Below are 17,736 nucleotides of genomic sequence, written 5' to 3'. Positions count from 1 at the left end.
TGTGGTCTCTGGGATGGGTGTGGCTTGGGATGGGTGTGGTCTGGGATGGGTGTGGTCTCTGGGATGGGTGTGGTTTGGAATGGGTGTGGTTTATGGGATGGGTGTGGTTTGGAATGGGTGTGGTTTATGGGATGGGCGTGTTCTCTGGGATGGGCGTGGCCTTAGGAATGGGCGTGGCCAAGGCGGTGGGCGTGGCCAGAGTGGGCGTGTCTGAGTCGCCCCGCCCCCTCAGACCACATTGCGCACGTGATCGAGCTGCTGGGGGAGATCCCGCGGCACGTGGCCCTCGGGGGGCGCTACTCCCGCGAGTTCTTCAACAGGAGAGGTGAGGGCGGGGCCCGTGGGCGTGGCCAGGGATGGGCGTGGCACGTGGGCGTGGCAATAAATGGGTGTGGCCTATGGGCATGGCCAGGGATGGGCGTGTCCAGAGGGCGTGTCCAGGGATGGGTGGGGCCCGTGGGCGTGGCCAGGGACAGGTGGGGCCCTTGGGTGTGGCCGGAAATGGGCGGAGCCAATGGGCGTGGTAATGGATGGGTGGGGCCCGTGGGTGTGGCCATGGATGGTGGGGCCCATGGGTGTGGCCATGGATGGGCCGGTCCAGAGGGCGTCGCCATGGATGGGTGGGGCCCGTGGGCGTGGCCAAGGATGGGTGGGGCACGTGGGCGTGGCCAGGGACAGGTGGGGCCCATGGGTGTGGCCAGGGATGGGTGTGGCCAATGGGCGTGGCCAGGTATGGGCGGGGCCCGTGGGCGTGGTCAGGGGTGTGTGGGGCCCGTGGGCGTGTTCAGGGGTGGGTGGGGCCCGTGGGCGTGTTCAGGGGTGGGTGGGGCCCGTGGGTGTGGCCATGGATGGGTGGGGCCCGTGGGCGTGGCCATGGATGGGTGGGGCCCGTGGGTGTGGCCAAGGATGGGTGGGGCACGTGGGCGTGTTCAGGGGTGGGTGGGGCCCGTGGGCGTGGCCAGGGCTGGGTGTGGCCAATGGGCGTGGCCAGGGCTGGGTGTGGCCAATGGGCGTGGCCAGGGATGGGTGGGGCCCGTGGGTGTGGCCAGGGATGGGTGTGGCCAATGGGCGTGGCCAGGGATGGGTGTGGCCCGTGGGCGTGGCCATGGATGGGTGTGGCCGCCTTAAGTGGTGGGTGTGGTCCAGGGTGGGGTTATGCAAATGAGGGCGTGGGGGCGGTGTCACACCCGTGGGGGTGTGGTCATGGGGAAGGGGCGGGGCTTGACCCCAGCAGGGTGGGGATTTGGGGCGGGGGCGGGGTTTGTCCCCTCGTAGCCCCGCCCACAAGGGGAGGGGCGTGGCCTGAGTATTCCTTTATAAGGGGCGGGACCACTTCGGGATTGGGAATTGTGCTTGTCCCACCCTTAATTGGGGCGGGGCCACGTTGGGCTTGGGAATTGTCCTTGCCCCACCCTTAATTGGGGCGGGGCACTTCGGGATTGGGAATTGTCCTTGTCCCACCCTTAATTGGGGCGGGGCCACATCGGGATTGGGCGTGTCCTGACCACACCCTAATAAGGGGCGGGGCTACACTGGGATTAGGGAATGCTCTGGCCACACCCCCACAATGGGCGGGGCCATGTTGGAATTGGGCGTGTCCTTGCCACACCCTCACAAAAGGCGGGGCCACGTTGGGATTAGGGCGTGTCTTGACCACACCCCAATATGGGGCGGGGCAATTTTGAAATTGGGCGTGTCCTGGCCACACCCTCATAAGGGGCGGGGCCATGTTGGGATTGGGAATTGTCCTTGCCCCACCCTTAATTGGGGCGGGGCACTTCGGGATTGGGAATTGTGCTTGTCCCACCCTTAATTGGGGCGGGGCCACATCGGGATTGGGCGTGTCCTTGCCACACCCTAATAAGGGGCGGGGCTACACTGGGATTAGGGAATGTCCTGGCCACACCCCCACAATGGGCGTGGCCACGTTGGAATTGGGCGTGTCCTGGCCACACCCTAATAAGGGGCGTGGCCATGTTGGGATTGGGCGTGTCTTGACCACACCCTCACAAAGGGCAGGGCCATGTTGGGATTAGGGCGTGTCTTGACCACACCCTCACAAAGGGCAGGGCCATGTTGGGATTAGGGCGTGTCTTGACCACACCCTCACAAAGGGCAGGGCCATGTTGGGATTAGGGCGTGTCTTGACCACACCCTCACAAAGGGCAGGGCCATGTTGGGATTAGGGCGTGTCTTGACCACACCCTCACAAAGGGCAGGGCCATGTTGGGATTAGGGCGTGTCTTGACCACACCCTAATATAGGGCGGGGCCACGTTGGGACTGGGCGTGTCCTGGCCACACCCTCACAAAAGGCGGGGCCATGTTGGGATTAGGGCGTGTCCTGGCCACACCCTAATAAGGGGCGGGGCCATTTTGAAATTGGGCGTGTCCTGGCCACACCCTCACAAAGGGCGGGGCCATTTTGGGACTGGGCGTGTCCTGGCCACACCCTAATAAGGGGCGGGGCCATGTTGGGATTAGGGCGTGTCCTGGCCACACCCTCACAAGGGGCGGGGCCATTTTGGAACTGGGCGTGTCCTGGCCACACCCCCACAAGGGGCGGGGCCATGTTGGGATTGGGCGTGTCCCTGGCCCTGACCCGCCCTCCCGCAGGTGAGCTGCGGCACATCCGGCACCTGCGGCCCTGGGGGCTGCGGGCGGTGCTGCAGGAGAAGTACGAGTGGCCGCGGGGGCCGGCGGCCGCCTTCGCCCGCTTCCTGCGGCCCATGCTGGCCTTCGAGCCCGCGCGCCGCGCCACCGCCCGCCAGTGCCTGCAGCACCCCTGGCTCCGCCCCTAGCCCCGCCCCCCGCCCAATAAACCACGGTACCGCCCGGCCTGGGTGTTTATTGGGGGTCCTGGGGGGGTCTACTGGGGTGTTTATTGGGGGGTTTCAGGGGTCCAGGGGTGTTTATTGGGGGTTGTCAGGTGTTTATTGGGATTCTGTGGGGGGTCTGGGGGGTCCTGGGGTGTTTATTGGGGCTCCCAGTGGTCCTGGGGTGTTTATTGGGATTCTGTGGGGGGTCTGGGGGGTCTGCTGGGGTGTTTATTGGGGGGTCTGGGGGGTCCTGGGATGTTTATTGGGGTTCCCGGTGGTCCTGGGGTGTTTATTGGGATTCTGTGGGGGGTCTGGGGGGTCCTGGGGTGTTTATTGGGGGGCCTGGGGTGCTTATTTGGGAGATCTGGGGGGGTCTGGGGTGTTTATTGGGGGGCCTGGGGGGTCTATTGGGGGTCCTGGGGGGTCTTCGGGTGTTTATTGGGGGTCTGGGGTGTTTATTGGGGCTCCCGGTGGTCCTGGGGTGTTTATTGGGGGGCCTGGGGTGTTTATTTGGGGGGTCTGGGGGGTCCAGGGGTGTTTTTTGGGGGCTTGGGGTGTTTATTGGGGTTCTGTGGGTGGTCCTGGGATGTTTATTGGGGGGTTTGAGGGGTCCAGGGGTGTTTATTTGGGGGTCTGGGGTGTTTGTTGGGGGTCTGGGGTGTTTATTTAGGGGGTCAGGGGTGTTTGTTGGGGCTCTGGGGTGTTTATTTGGGGGGTCTGGGGTGTTTGTTGGGGGTCTGGGGTGCTTATTGGGAGGTTTGGGGGGTCCTGGGGTGTTTAGTGGGGGATTTGAGGTGTTTATTTGGGTTCTGTGGGGGGGTCCTGGTGTGTTTATTGGGGGTCTGGGGGAAGGAGTTTGGGGGGTCCTGGTGGTCCTGTGGAGGGTTTGGGGGGCTCCCGGTGTGTTTATTGGGGTTCTGTGGGGGGTCCTGGGGTGTTTATTGGGGTCCTGGGGTGTTTATTTGGGATTTTGTGGCGGCTTTGGGGGCTCCTGGTGGTCCTGCGGTGTTTATTGAGCTTCTCTGGGGGGGTTTGGGGGTTCTTGGTGGTCCTGTGGAGGATCTGGGGGGTTTCCTGGTGGTCCTGGGATGTTTATTTTGGTCTTGTGGGGGGTTAGGGTGGTCCTGGTGGTCCTGTGGGGGAATTTGGGGGGTGCCTGGTGGTCCTGTGGGGGGTTTGGGGGGCTCCTCGTGGTCCTGTGGGGGGTTTGGGGGGCTGCTCGTGGTCCTGGGGGTGCTCCCAGTGGTCCTGGTGTGTTTATTGGGGTCCTGTGGGGGGTTTGGGGTGCTCCTGGTGGGACCCTGGAGTGTCCCGTGGTCCTGGGGGGCTCCAGGGTGGTCCTGAGGGGTGCTGGGGGGGTCCCAGAGCTGGTTTGGGGTCCCTTGGGGTGCATCGTGGTCCTGGAGGTGTTGTGTGGTCCTGGGGGTGTTTTAGGGGGTCCGGGGAGTGTTTCGGGGGGTCCCGGGGGTGTCAGCTGTGTGGTCCTGGAGGTGTTTCGGTGTTCCCGGGGATGTTCCTGGGGGTGTTTTGGGGGGTCCCGGGGGTGTGCTGGGGGCTGTTTCGAAGGTCCCGGGGCTGTTTTGGGGGTCCTGGGGATCCCTGGGGGCAGTTTTGGGGGTCCTTGGGGGCAGTTTTAGGGGTCCGGGGGCAGTTTCGGGGTCCGGGGGCAGTTTCGGGGTCCGGGGGCAGTTTGGGGGGTCCAGGGGGCAGTTTTGGGGTCAGGGGGGCAGTTTGGGGGTGCCCTGGGGGCAGTTTGGGGGGTCCAGGGGCAGTTTGGGGGTGCCCCGGGGGCAGTTTGGGGGGTTCAGGGGGCAGTTTGGGGGTGCCCTGGGGGCAGTTTCGGGGTCCGGGGGCAGTTTGGGGGGTCCGGGGGCAGTTTGGGGGTGCCCTGGGGGCAGTTTGGGGGGTCCAGGGGCAGTTTGGGGTCCGGTGCCAGTTTGGGGGGTCCAGGGGCAGTTTGGGGGTCCCTGGGGGCAGTTTGGGGGGTCCAGGGGCAGTCTGGGGGTCCCGGGGCAGTTTGGGGGTGCCCCGGGAGCAGTTTGGGGGTCCCTGGGGGCAGTTTGGGGGGTCCCGGGGCAGTTTGGGGGTGCCCCAGGGGCAGTTTGGGGGTGCCCCAGGGGCAGTTTTGGGATCCGGGGGCAGTTTTGGGGTCCGGGGGCAGTTTGGGGGTCCCGGGGCAGTTTGGGGGTCCCCGGGGGCAGTCTGGGGGTCCCGGGGCAGTTTGGGGGTCCCCGGGGGCAGTTTGGGGGTGCCCTGGGGGCAGTTTCTGGGTCCGGGGGCAGTTTGGGGGGTCCAGGGGCAGTTTTGGGGTCCCGGGGGCAGTTTGGGGGTCCCCGGGGGCAGTTTCCCCCTCAGCCCCGCGGCAGGTGCCCGATGATGCTCTGCACGGCGCCCGACGTCGTGCCCTGGCCCCCGATGTCCGGCGTGTGCGTCTGGGGGCGTGGCCACGTCAGCGCCACGCCCTCGGGAGGGGGCGTGGCCACCCACATGCAAATGTGACCACGCCCCTCGGGCGGGGCAGGGGGCGGGGCTTACCCGGGGGTCGTCCAGCGAGGCCAGCACGGCCTGGCGGATGGTGGAGGCGTGGCCGTGCAGCCTGGGGGCGGGGCGAGCGCGGGCCACGCCCACATCAGCGAGCCACGCCCACCCGGCCCCGCCAGGTGAGCGCCCGCCCCACACCTGGATGAGGCCACGCCCCTTCTCGGCCACACCCACCTTAGCCCCTCCCACTGGGGAAGCCACACCCACTTTTAAGTCTTCACCTCTTTTTGGGGACCCCACCCCGGTGTTCCCCACCCTCTCTCAGGTGTGCCCTACCCAGGTGAGCCCCGCCCACTCCAGGTGTGTACACCCAGGTAAGCCCCGCCCACTCCAGGTGTGTACACCCAGGTAAGCCCCGCCCCTCCAGGTGTGCCACACCCAGGTAAGCCCCGCCCCCTCCAGGTGTGCCACACCCAGGTAAGCCCCGCCCACTCCAGGTGTGCCACACCCAGATTAGCCCGGCTCCCTCCAGGTGTGCCTCACCCAGGTAAGTGCTGTCCACTCCAGGTGTGCCACACCCAGGTAAGCCCCGCCCACTCCAGGTGTGCCACACCCAGTTGCACCACACCCCCACCCAGGTGTCCCTGCCCCCCGGCAGGTTAGCCCCGCCCACCGGAGGTGGTCCAGCATCATGCAGGTAAGCCCCGCCCCCATAGGTAAGCCCCGCCCCTCCCGTTAAGCCCCGCCCCTCCCGGTAAGCCCCGCCCCTCCCGGTTAGCCCCGCCCCCGGTTAGCCCCGCCCCTCCCGGTAAGCCCCGCCCCTCCCGTTAAGCCCCGCCCCTCCCGTTAAGCCCCGCCCCTCCCGGTAAGCCCCGCCCCCTGTAAACCCCGCCCCCGGTAAGCCCCGCCCACCGGAGGTGGTCCAGCATCATGCAGTTAAGCCCCGCCCCTCCAGTTAAACCCCGCCCCTCCCGTTAAGCCCCGCCCCTCCCGGTAAGCCCCTCCCCCCGGAAGTGGCCCCGCCCACCGGAGGTGGTCCAGCATCATGCAGGCCGCCAGCAGCGCCGCCGTGGGGTTGGCGATGTTGCGGTTGGCGATGCTCTTGCCCGTGTTCCGCGTGGCCTGAGGGGGGCGCTGCCTCTGAGACCCCCGGCGACGGCCCCGCGCCCCCAGTGACATCCCAGTGACATCCCAGTGACCCACCGGTGACAGCCCAGTGACCCACCGGTGACAGCCCAGTGACAGCCCAGTGACAGCCCAGTGACAACCCAGTGACAACCCAGTGACAACCCAGTGACCCACCGGTGACAGCCCAGTGACCCACCGGTGACATCCCAGTGACCCACCGGTGACAGCCCAGTGACAGCCCAGTGACAGCCCAGTGACATCCCAGTGACAGCCCAGTGACAGCCCAGTGCCCCCCAGTGCTCCCAGTATCCCCCAGTAACATCCCAGTGCCCCCCATTAACATCCCAGTGCTCCCAGTCCCACCCAGTGCTCCCAGTGACCCCATGGTGCCCATCCCCATATCCCAGACCACCCCAGGACCCCCGAGGACCCCCAAACCCCCCCAGGACCCCCCGATTTCCCCCCCAGACCCACGGTCTCGAAGACGGCGCAGTCGTGGCCATAGCTGGCTCAGGGTGTCCCCAGTGCTCCCAGTGACCCCGTGGTGCCCATCCCCATATCCCAAACCCCTCCCAGGACCCCCAAACCCCTCCCAGACCCCCCCAGACCCCCCGATTTCCCCCCCAGACCCACGGTCTCGAAGACGGCGTAGTCGTGGCCGTAGTTGGCGCCGGGCACGAGCCCCGGGCCGCCCACCAGCCCGGCGCAGACGTTGTTGACGATGTTCCCGTAGAGGTTGGGCATCACCATCACGTCAAACTGCTGGGGCCGGGACACCAGCTGGGCCGGGCCGTGCTGGGGTTACTGGGAGCACTGGGAGGGGCTCTGGGGGGTGGTTTTGGGGGGTTTTTGGGGGGTTTTTGGGGGGTTTTGGGGCGTCACACCTGCATGGTGGTGTTGTCCACGATCATGCTGCGGAAGGTGATCTCGGGGTACTCGGCCGCCACTTCCTGGCAGCACTGCAGGAACAGCCCGTCCCCCAATTTCCTGGGGGGGTAAAGGGGGTGAGACCCCCAAAAATACGAAATAATCCCCAAAAAATACGGAATAATCCCCAAAAAATGCAGGAACAGCCCGTCCCCCAATTTCCTGGGGGGGTAAAGGGGGTGAGACCCCCCCAGAAATACGGAATAATCCCCAAAAAATACAGAATAATCCCCAAAAACTACAGGGTAACCCCCAAACTGCAGGAACAGCCTGTCCCCCAATTTCCTGGGGGGCAGAAGGGGTGAGACCCCCCCAAAAAAACTCCTCAAGGACCACCAGGACCCCCCAGACCCCCCAGAACCCCCCAAGCGCCCCCAGGATCCCCCAAAGCCCTACAAGGACACCCCAGAACCCCCTCAATGCCCACCAGGACCCCCCAAACCCCCACCAGGACCCCCCAGAACCCCCCCAATGGCCCCCCGGACCCCCCCAATGCCCACCAGGACCCCCAAACCCCCACCGGGACCCCCCAGTGCCCACCAAGAGCCCCCTAATGCCCACCAGAAACCCCCTAAGCCCCCCCAGGACTCCCCAAACCCCTACAAGGATCCCCCAAACACCACCCAATGCCCACCAGGACCCCCCAAACCCCCACCAGGACCCCCAGAACCCCCCAATGCCCCCCAGAACCCCCCCAATGCCCACCAGGACCCACCAAACCCCCACCAGGACCCCTAGAACCCCCTCAAATCCTTACAAGGACCCCCCAAACATCCCCAGGACCCCCCAAACCCCCACCAGGAGCCCCCAATGCCCACCAGGACCCCCCAGGGCCCCCCCAATGCCCACCAGGACCCCCCAAACCCCCCCAATACCCCCCCTAACCCCCCAATGCCCCCCAGAACCTCCCCAGTGCCCACCAGGACCCCCCCAGTGCCCACCAGGACCCCCCAAACCCCCCCAATACCCCCCCTAACCCCCCAATGCCCCCCAGAACCTCCCCAGTGCCCACCAGGACCCCCCCAGTGCCCACCAGGACCCCCCCAATGCCCACCAGGACTCCCCCAAACCCCCACCAAGACCCCTGAAACCCCCCCAATGCCCCCCAGGACCCCCCCAATGCCCCCCAGAACCCCCCAGGACCCCCCAAACACCCCCCAGGACCCCCCAAACCCCCACCAGGACCCCCCAAACCCCTCCAATACCCCGCAGAACCCCCCCAATGCCCACCAGGACTCCCCCAATGCCCCCCAGGACCCCCCAAACCCCCCCAATACCCCCCAGAACCCCCCCATCGCCCACCAGGACCCCCCCAATGCCCACCAGGACCCCCCAAACCCCCACCAGGATCCCCCAAGCCCCTCCAATACCCCCCAGAACCCCCCCATCGCCCACCAGGACCCCCCCAATGCCCACCAGGACCCCCCAAACCCCCACCAGGATCCCCCAAGCCCCTCCAATACCCCCCAGAACCCCCCCAATGCCCACCAGGACCCCCCCAATGCCCACCAGGACCCACCAGGACTCCCCCAATGCCCACCAGGACCCCCCAGGACCCCTCAAAACCCCCCAGGACCCCCCCAATGCCCCCCAGGACCCCTCAAAACCCCCCAGGACCCCCGAATGCCCCCCAGGACCCCCCCAGGACCCCCCAGTGCCCCCCGTGCCGTACATGATGTTGGCTTTGTGCACGGCGGTGACGCTGCGCCGGGCGGCGGCGCGTGCCAGCCCGAAGGCGTAGTGGGCGATGCGGCGCGAGCGCCCGGCCGTGATGATCTTCAGGCTCTCCACCACCCCCGCCACGCTCTGCGGGCAACCCCCGGGCACGGGTCAGGCACGGGTGGGGCACGGGTGGGGAACGGGTGTGGCACAGGTGGGGCACAGGCGGGGTGGCACCAAGAGGGTGTGGCATGGGTGTGCATCAACCCCAGGGTGTGGCATGGCCGGGGCACAGGTGTGACACGGGCGGGGCACGGGTCGGGCATGAGTGGGGCACGGGTGGGGCACAGGTTGGGCACGGGTGTGGCACGGGTGTGGCATGGCTGGGGCATGGCTGGGGCATGGGTGGGGCACAGGTGGGGTGTCACCAACAGGGTCTGGCATGGGTGTGCATCAACCCCAGGGTGTGGCACAGGCGGGGCACAGGCGGGGCACAGGTGTGGCACGGGTCTGGCATGAGTGGGGCATGGGTGGGGCACGGGTGGGGTGTCACCAACAGGGCGTGGCACGGGTGTGGCATCACCCCCAGGGTGTGGCACAGGTGGGGCTTGGCTGGGGCACGGGTGTGGCACGGGTGGGGTGTCACCAACAGGGCGTGGCATGGGTGTGCATCAACCCCAGGGTGTGGCACAGGCGGGGCACAGGCGGGGCACAGGTGTGGCACGGGTCTGGCATGAGTGGGGCATGGGTGGGGCACGGGTGGGGTGTCACCAACAGGGCGTGGCATGGGTGTGCATCAACCCCAGGGTGTGGCATGGGCGTGGCAGGGATGACACGTCACCAACAGGGCATGGCACGGGTGTGGCATCAGCCCTGGGGTGTGGCACGGGTGTGGCATCAACCCCAGGGTGCAGCACAGGCGTGGCAGGGGTGGGGTGTCACCAACAGGGCGTGGCACGGGTGTGGCAGGGGTGGGGTGTCACCAACAGGGCGTGGCACGGGTGTGGCACGGGTGGGGTGTCACCAACAGGGCGTGGCACGGGTGTGGCAGGGGTGGGGTGTCACCAACAGGGTGTGGCACGGGTGTGGCACGGGTGGGGTGTCACCAACAGGGTGTGGCACGGGTGTGGCACGGGTGGGGTGTCACCAACAGGGTGTGGCACGGGTGTGGCACGGGTGGGGTGGCACCAATAGGGCATTGTAGGAGTATGGCACGGGTGTGGCATCACCCCCAGGGTGTGGCACGGGTGTGGCACGGGTGGGGTGGCACCAATAGGGCATTGTAGGAGTATGGCACGGGTGTGGCATCACCAGGAGGGTGTGGCACGGGTGTGGCATCACCCCCAGGGCGTGGCACGGGTGGGGTGGCACCCATGGGGTGTGGCACGGGTGTGGCAGGGGTGGGGCGTCACCAACGGGGCATGGCACACTCAGGGTGTCACCAACAGGGTGTGGCACAGGCGTGGCGTCACACCCAAGCTGGTTTTTGGGGAATTTGGGATATTTTGGGGGGGTTGGGGTATTTTTTGGGCTGTATTTGGGTGGTTTTGGGGTATTTCTGGGGTATTTTTTGGGCGTCTTTGAGGTTTTTTTGGGGTGGTTACGGAACATTTTTTTTTGATTTTTTTTTTTGTATTTTAGGGGTGTTTTTGTAGGGTTTTTTGGGATGTTTTTGGGGTATTTTTGGGGGTGTTTTTGCAGGGTTTTTTGGGATGGGTTTGGGATATTTTTGGGGGTATTTTTGGGGTGTTTTTGGGATATTTTGGGATGTTTTTTGGGGTGATTTTGAGTGTTTTTGGGGCACACCTCGTGCTCCAGGGAGCTGTACTCACCCTCGGTGTTCTCCCTGACGATGATGTTTTTGGGGATTTTTGGGATATTTTGGGATATTTTTGTGGGGTTTTTGGGGATATTTTGGGGTATTTTTTGGGGTGATTTTGAGTGTTTTTGGGGCACACCTCGTGCTCCAGGGAGCTGTACTCACCCTCGGTGTTCTCCCTGACGATGACGATGTTTTTGGGGATTTTTGGGGCATATTTTGGGATATTTTTGCGGGGTTTTTGGGGATATTTTGGGAATATTTTTGGGGTGATTTTGGGGATATTTTTGGGATGTTTTTTGGGGTGATTTTGGGTGTTTTTGGGGCACACCTCGTGCTCCAGGGAGCTGTACTCACCCTCGGTGTTCTCCCTGACGATGATGTTTTTGGGGATTTTTGGGATATTTTGGGATATTTTTGTGGGGTTTTTGGGGATATTTTGGGGTATTTTTTGGGGTGATTTTGGGTGTTTTTGGGGCGCACCTCGTGCTCCAGGGAGCTGTACTCGCCCTCGGTGTTCTCCCTGACGATGAGGATGTTTTGGGGGATTTTTGGGGCATATTTTGGGATATTTTTGCGGGTTTTTTTGGGATATTTTGGGGCTATTTTTGGGGATATTTTTGGGGTGATTTTGGGTGTTTTTGGGGCGCACCTCGTGCTCCAGGGAGCTGTACTCGCCCTCGGTGTTCTCCCTGACGATGACGATGTTTTGGGGGATTTTTGGGGCATATTTTGGGATATTTTTGCGGGGTTTTTTGGGATATTTTGGGATGTTTTTTGGGGTGATTTTGGGTGGTTTTGGGGCGCACCTCGTGCTCCAGGGAGCTGTACTCGCCCTCGGTGTTCTCCCTGACGATGAGGATGTTTTGGGGGATTTTTGGGGCATATTTTGGGATATTTTTGCGGGTTTTTGGGGATATTTTGGGGCTATTTTTGGGGTGATTTTGGGGATATTTTGGGATGTTTTTTGGGGTGATTTTGGGTGTTTTTGGGGTGCACCTCGTGCTCCAGGGAGTTGTACTCGCCCTCGGTGTTCTCCCTGACAATGAGGATGTTTTTGGGGATTTTTGGGGCATATTTTGGGATATTTTTGCGGGGTTTTTGGGGATGTTTTGGGGCTATTTTTGGGGCATTTTTTGGGGTGATTTTGGGTGTTTTTGGGGCACACCTCGTGCTCCAGGGAGCTGTACTCGCCCTCGGTGTTCTCCCTGACGATGAGGATGTCGATGTCCCGGTGCCGCGTCTCCACCCCGGGCAGGCTCCGGCAGTGAATCACGTTGGCGTAGAGATCCAGGCTGGTCCTGGCAGCCCCCCAAAAATATGCAAATGAGCTCCCAAAATATGCAAATCATCCCCCAAAAATATCCAAGCGAACCTTCAGAGGTGGAAATAAAATCTTAAAATGTGCAATCGGTCCCCAAAATATTCAAATGGACTCCCAAAAATGCAAATTAAACCCCAAAATGTCTCAATTAACCCCCCAAATAGGGAAATGAACCCTAAATATGGAAATTAACCCCCAAACCATGCAAATTAAGACCCAAGCATGTGAATTAACCCCAAAACATGCAAATGAATCTCTCGAACAGGCAGATCAACCCCAAAACATAAAAATGGACCCCAAAAAAGGCAAATAAATCCCTAAAATGGGCAAAGAACCCCCAAACATGCAAATCAACAGCCAACTATGCAAATGAACCCCCAACATGCAAATCAAAGCCAAAGCATGCAAATTAACCCCAAAACATGCAAATGAACCCCCAAATGTGAAAAATAACAGCCAAACCAAGCAAATGAACCCCAAATATGCAAACTGAAACCCCAAATATGCAAATGAATCCCAAAACATGCAAATCAACACCCAAAACATGCAAATGTCCCTCAAAATGGAATTTAACCCCCAAGACATGCAAATGAAGCCCCAAGACATGGAAAAAACCCCCAAAACTTGCAAACGAAGCCCCAAGACATGCAAATCGGCTCACAGATTATGCAAATCAGACCCCAAAATATGCAAATCAGCCCCAAATCAGCCCACCTGATGAGGTTGTTGCGGGATTTGTGGCTGGGGGGGAGGTTGTGGTTGGTCTCGATGTTCCCTGGGGGAAAACGGGGTCAGGGCGGGGATCGGGGAGAATTTCGGGATTTTGGGAGGGATTTTTGGGAATTGGGGGAGATTTTGGGGGAGATTCTGGGGATTTGGGGGATTTTAGGGGATTTGGGGAGGAGATTTTGGGGATTTGGGGGGATTTTGGGGGAGATTTTGGGGAATTTGGAGGAGATTTGGGGGAGATTTTGGATCTGATTTTGGGGATTTTGAACAGATTTCAGGGATTTGGGATCAGATTTGGGGATTTGGGCTCAGTTTGGGTGGAGTTTTGGGGATTTGGGCCGGGTTTTGGGGATTTGGGCCGGGTTTTGGGGATTTGGGCCGGGTTTTGGGGATTTGGGCCGGGTTTTGGGGATTTGGGCCGGGTTTTGGGGATTTGGGACGGGTTTTGGGCCAGGTTTTGGGGATTTAGGCTCAGTCTGGGCCGGGTTTTGGGGTTTTGGGCCGGGATTTGGGGTTTTGGGCCGGGTTTTGGGGTTTTGGGACAGGTTTCGGGGTTTTGGGCCGGGTTTTGGGGATTCAGGCTCTGTCTGGGCCGGGTTTTGGGCTGGGTTTCGAGGTTTTGGGCTGGGTTTTGGGGTTTTGGGCCGGGTTTCGGGGTTTTGGGCCGGGTTTTGGGGATTTGGGCTCAGTCTGGGCCAGGTTTTGGGGATTTGGGCCGGGTTTTGGGGTTTTGGGGTTTCGGGCCGAGTTTTGGGCCGGGTTTCGGGGTTTTGGGCCGGGTTTTGGGGATTTCGGCTCAGTTTGGGCCAGGTTTTGGGGTTTTGGGCTGGGTTTTGGGATTTTGGGCCGGGTTTCGGGGATCGGGGCTGGGTTTTGGGGTTTTGGGCCGGGTTTTGGGATTTTGGGCTGGGTTTTGGGATTTTGGGCCGGGTTTTGGGGTTTTGGGCCGGGTTTCGGGGTTTTGGGCCGGGTTTTGGGGTTTTGGGCCGGGTTTCGGGGTGGGTTTCGGGGATCGGGGCGCCGCCCACCCTTGAGCGCCACGCCGTTGCGCCGGATGGCCGTGATCGCGTTCTGCACGTCCTCCTCGGGCGCCTCCGAGCTCACCCGAACCTCCTCGAAATCCACGGGGACGCAGGCGTGCCTGAGGCACGGACGGCACCGAAACGGGACAAAACGGTACAAAACGGGACAAAATGGTACAAAACGGGACAAAATGGGCCAAAACGGCACCAAAATGGGCCAAAACAGCACCAAAATGGTACAAAACGGTACAAAATGGCACCAAAACGGGACAAAACGGCACCAAAATGGGCCAAAATGGAACAAAATGGGCCAAAATGGCACCAAAACGGGACAAAACAGCACCAAAATGGGCCAAAATGGCACCAAATGGCACCAAAATGGGCCAAAATTGGACAAAATGGCATCAAAAAGCTCCAAAATGGCACAAAAGTGGCACCAAATGGCACCAAAGTGGCATCAAATAATGCAGAAATGGCACCAAATGGCACCGAATTCCCAATTTTGCGTGCTCATTTACATACTGCAAGGCCTGATTGCCTTTTTTTTCCTCATTTGCATATTTTAGGATTAGTTCCACCATTTTGGGCTCCATTTCCCAATTCCCAGGGCTCCATCCCCACCCTTAATTCCCTTTTTTTTAATGGATTCATTTCAATTTCAGGTGTTAATTTCCAATTCCACTAATTAATTCCTAGACTTTAACCCTTAATTACTTTTTCCTTGCCTCATTTGCATATTTTAGGATCGATTCCTCCATTTTGGGCTCCATTCCCCAATTCCAGAGGCTCCATCCCCACGCTTGATTCCCATTTTTGTGACCCCGTTTCAATTTCGGGTGTTAATTCCCAACTCCACCGCTTCATTTCCACACTTAACGAACTAATTACAAACCCTCCCACCTAATTTGCATATTTTAGGGTCAACTCCTCCATTTCAAGCCCCGATTCCCCAATTCCCGGGGCTCCATCCCCACATTTAACTCCCATTTTTTTGGGCTCCATCCCAATTTCGGGTGTTAATTCCCAACTCCACCACCTCATTTCCATACTTAACGAGCCAATTACACTTTCCTTGCCTCATTTGCATATTTTAGGATCAATTCCTCCCTTTTAGACTCAATTCCCAGGGCTCCATCCCCGCATTTAACTCCCATTTTTGTGACTCCATCCCAATTTCGGCCGTTAACTCCCAACCCCACCGCTTCATTTGCATACTTGACGAACTAATTAGGCCCCTCCCGCCTCATTTGCATGCGGGGCCTCACCGGAACACCTCCTTGACGTGCAGCATCAGCTCGGGCCCGATGCCGTCGCCGGGGATCAGCGTCACCGTGTGCCGCCCGCCGTACTTGGCGGGGGGGGGCTGGGGGGGCACCCGAATTTTGGGGGTCCCGACCCCCCCCGCCCCTCCCCCTTCCCCATCTCCCCAATCCCGATGGGTTTTGGGACCCCCCCAGGTCATTTTTGGGACCCCCCAGGTGATTTTTCAGACCCCCCCCCCCAACTCTTTTTTGGGGTCCCGATTTCCTTTTGGGACCCCCCCCGGTGATTTTTGGGACCCTCCCAGTGATTTTTAGGGACCCCTAGTGATTTTTGGGACCCCCCCAGGTCATTTTTGGGACCCCGCAGTGATTTTTGGGACCCCCCAGTTGATTTTTGGGACCCCCCAGTTGATTTTTGGGAGCCCCCCAGGTCATTTTTGGGACCCCGCAGTGATTTTTGGGACCCCCCAGTTGATTTTTGGGAGCCCCCCAGGTCATTTTTGGGACCCCGCAGTGATTTTTGGGACCCCCCAGTTGATTTTTGGGACCCCCCCAGGTCATTTTTGGGACCCCGCAGTGATTTTTGGGACCCCCCAGTTGATTTTTGGGACCCACCCAGGTGATTTTTGGGACCCCCCCAACTCTTTTTTGGGGTCCCCATTTCTTTTTGGGACCCTCCGGTGATTTTTGGGAAACCCCAGGAAACTTTGGGAAACCCCCAGAGAATTTTGGGAAACCCCCTGGTGATTTTTGGAGCCCCCCCAGTGATTTGGGGTCCCCCAGTGATTTTTGGGACCCCCAAGAAAATTTTTGGGGCCCCCCCAAGGGATTTTTGGGGCCCCCCCAGAACTTTTTTAGGGTCCCCACAGAGGATTTTGGGGACCCCCCCTCATTTTGGGACTCCTCAGTGATTTTAAATCCCCCCAAGGGATTTTTGGGGCCCCCCAGGAATTTTTTGGGGACCCCCAGGTGATTTTTGGGGCCCCCCAGGAATTTTTTGGGCCCCCCAAATTCTGCTTTTCCCCCTCCCCATTATTTTTGGGACCCCCCCAGGAGATTTTGGGGCCCCCCCGAGGATTTTTGGGGTACTCACGATGCTGCGTTGCTGTGGGGGGGGGAGAAAATGGAAAAATTCGTGACCAAAATGGGGACCCCCCCCCCAAAATTTGGGGGGTGGGATTTTTTGGGGGGTGGGATTTTTTGGGGGGTAGGATTTTTTTGGGGGGGATTTTGGGGAGGGGTATTTTGGGGGGTGGGATTTTTTGGGGGTGGAGGTTTTTGGGGGGTGGGATTTTTTGGGGGGTGGGATTTTTTTGGGGGGGTGGGATTTTTGGGGGGGTGGGATTTTTTGGGGGGTGGGATTTTTTGGGGGGTGGGATTTTTTGGGGGGTGGGATTTTTGGGGGGGTGGGATTTTTTGGGGGGTGAGATTTTTTTGGGGGGGCGTGGCACTCACGGGGGGGAGGTGGAGCCTTTCAGCCGCGTGGGAAATCCCGGCCTGAGGCAGCCACACCTGCAAGGGAGGGGTCCCGAAATTGGGGGACCCCAAAAAGACCCAAAACCCCCCAAAAAGGGTTCAGAGCCCCCTCCCCAAAACAGCACCAGAGACCCCCCCCCGCCCCACAATGGTTCAGGACCGCTCCAGAAACGCCTCATTAATTAAAAGAATACTAATTAAACTTCGCATGGGGGAGGTTTGGGGGGTCCCGGGGATTTTCCTGAGGGAATTCCCAGCCCGGGACCCCCCGAAACCCCCCCAGAGCCCCCCAAAACCCCCCACGGGACCCCCTTTGGCCACGCCCGTCCCCCCCTTTCACCACCCCGCAATGGTTCAATCCCAAGCACCGCCCCTCCCAGAAATACCAGCCAATCACAACGCGGAGCGCTGCTCCTCCCACCCGCCCTGCGAGTCCCAACCAATCAGCACTCGCGAAGCAGCGCCACACCCCCAGGGTAACCAATCAGAATCCGGTCCGCGCTTCCAGGTCCCGCCCCTCCTGGCGGCCGCCCGGCCCCGCCGGCGCTCCAGCCAATCAGAAGCCGCCGGTGCGGCGGGAACCGGCGGGAACCGGCGGGAACGGGCGGGAACCGGCGGGGGCGGGGCCCGGTAGACGGCGGATCGGGTTCTGATTGGTCACTCACCGCGCGCGGCCGTAGCGCGGCCCGCATCACCCTCCGTTGCACGGCCGTCAACGCCGCCGCCATGATGCTCCTCCGGGCGGCACGAGCTCTCGCGAGATCTCGGCGCCGCCCACGCCAGGAGATAGGGCGATAAGCTCGAAATCCCGCGAGAGTTCCCGCCCCGCCCGCTCTCACACCCTCACACCGCGGCGGCCATTTTGTGCCTGGGAGCGGCGCTGGGTGACGCCTCACGGCGGGAAAGGCGGAGAGTCCCGGAACGGCGGCACCGAGCGCGGAGCCCTGTCCTGATCCGCGCTTCCGTTTGAGGGCGAAAGAACCAAACGCCCACTGACAACGGGCGGGGACGGCCGCGGCCGCCGCCCCTCCGCCGTCGCTATGGCGACGCCGAGACCGCGCATGCGCTGGGGCGTGGCCGCCGCCCCGCCT

The 17,736-nt window shown here is 61.3% G+C and overlaps 2 protein-coding genes across 8 annotated transcripts in view; one reads left to right on the top strand and one right to left on the bottom strand.

Moving 5' to 3' along the window:
• The window catches only part of SRPK3 (SRSF protein kinase 3), a 16,178-nt gene extending 13,344 nt beyond the window's left edge, over positions 1-2,834 (top strand). For 2 of the 5 annotated variants that reach the window (XM_085563502.1, XM_085563503.1), the window contains 2 exons: positions 233-325; positions 2,616-2,834. In XM_085563502.1, the coding sequence (XP_085419628.1) occupies positions 233-325; positions 2,616-2,800 (278 nt within the window). In that variant the 3' untranslated portion in view covers positions 2,801-2,834. Of the gene's footprint in view, positions 1-232; positions 1,909-2,615 lie in introns of those variants that run through there. The other 3 variants (XM_085563500.1, XM_085563501.1, XM_085563499.1) reach the window with 3 other exon arrangements.
• On the bottom strand, positions 2,832-17,736 carry IDH3G (isocitrate dehydrogenase (NAD(+)) 3 non-catalytic subunit gamma). 3 transcript variants are annotated; one of them, XM_085563554.1, is made up of 13 exons: positions 17,311-17,469; positions 16,625-16,681; positions 16,263-16,274; positions 15,173-15,270; positions 13,914-14,026; positions 12,871-12,931; positions 12,001-12,133; positions 9,027-9,160; positions 7,312-7,414; positions 7,061-7,207; positions 6,327-6,421; positions 5,354-5,414; positions 2,832-5,250 (listed from the first exon to the last, which is right to left on the bottom strand). In XM_085563554.1, the coding sequence occupies exons 1-13, from the start codon at positions 17,371-17,373 to the stop codon at positions 5,170-5,172; spliced, it is 1,158 nt and encodes a 385-aa protein (XP_085419680.1). In that variant the 5' UTR covers positions 17,374-17,469; the 3' UTR covers positions 2,832-5,169. The 3 variants fall into 3 exon arrangements, with proteins under 3 accessions (XP_085419680.1, XP_085419681.1, XP_085419682.1); XM_085563555.1 differs by lacking the exon at positions 16,263-16,274 and having other exon boundaries at positions 17,311-17,736; XM_085563556.1 differs by lacking the exons at positions 12,871-12,931; positions 13,914-14,026 and having other exon boundaries at positions 17,311-17,488.

This window comes from Lonchura striata, chromosome 31, assembly GCF_050655825.1.
Source record: "Lonchura striata isolate lonStrDom1 chromosome 31, ASM5065582v1, whole genome shotgun sequence".
In the NCBI taxonomy this organism is placed as follows: domain Eukaryota; kingdom Metazoa; phylum Chordata; class Aves; order Passeriformes; family Estrildidae; genus Lonchura; species Lonchura striata.
Note: the sequence above shows the minus strand (reverse complement) of the source record. Positions and strands in the feature narration are given on the sequence as shown.

Coding starts and splice junctions, on each gene's coding strand:
- IDH3G (XM_085563554.1), bottom strand. CDS start 17,373: ATGGCGGCGGCGTTGACGGCCGTGCAACGGAGGGTGATGCGGGCCGCG. Junction 12,932..13,913: donor CAACGGCGTGGCGCTCAAGG/GTGGGCGGCGCC, acceptor GTTTTCCCCCAG/GGAACATCGAGACCAACCAC. Junction 7,415..9,026: donor GTGCACAAAGCCAACATCAT/GTACGGCACGGG, acceptor TTACCCCCCCAG/GAAATTGGGGGACGGGCTGT.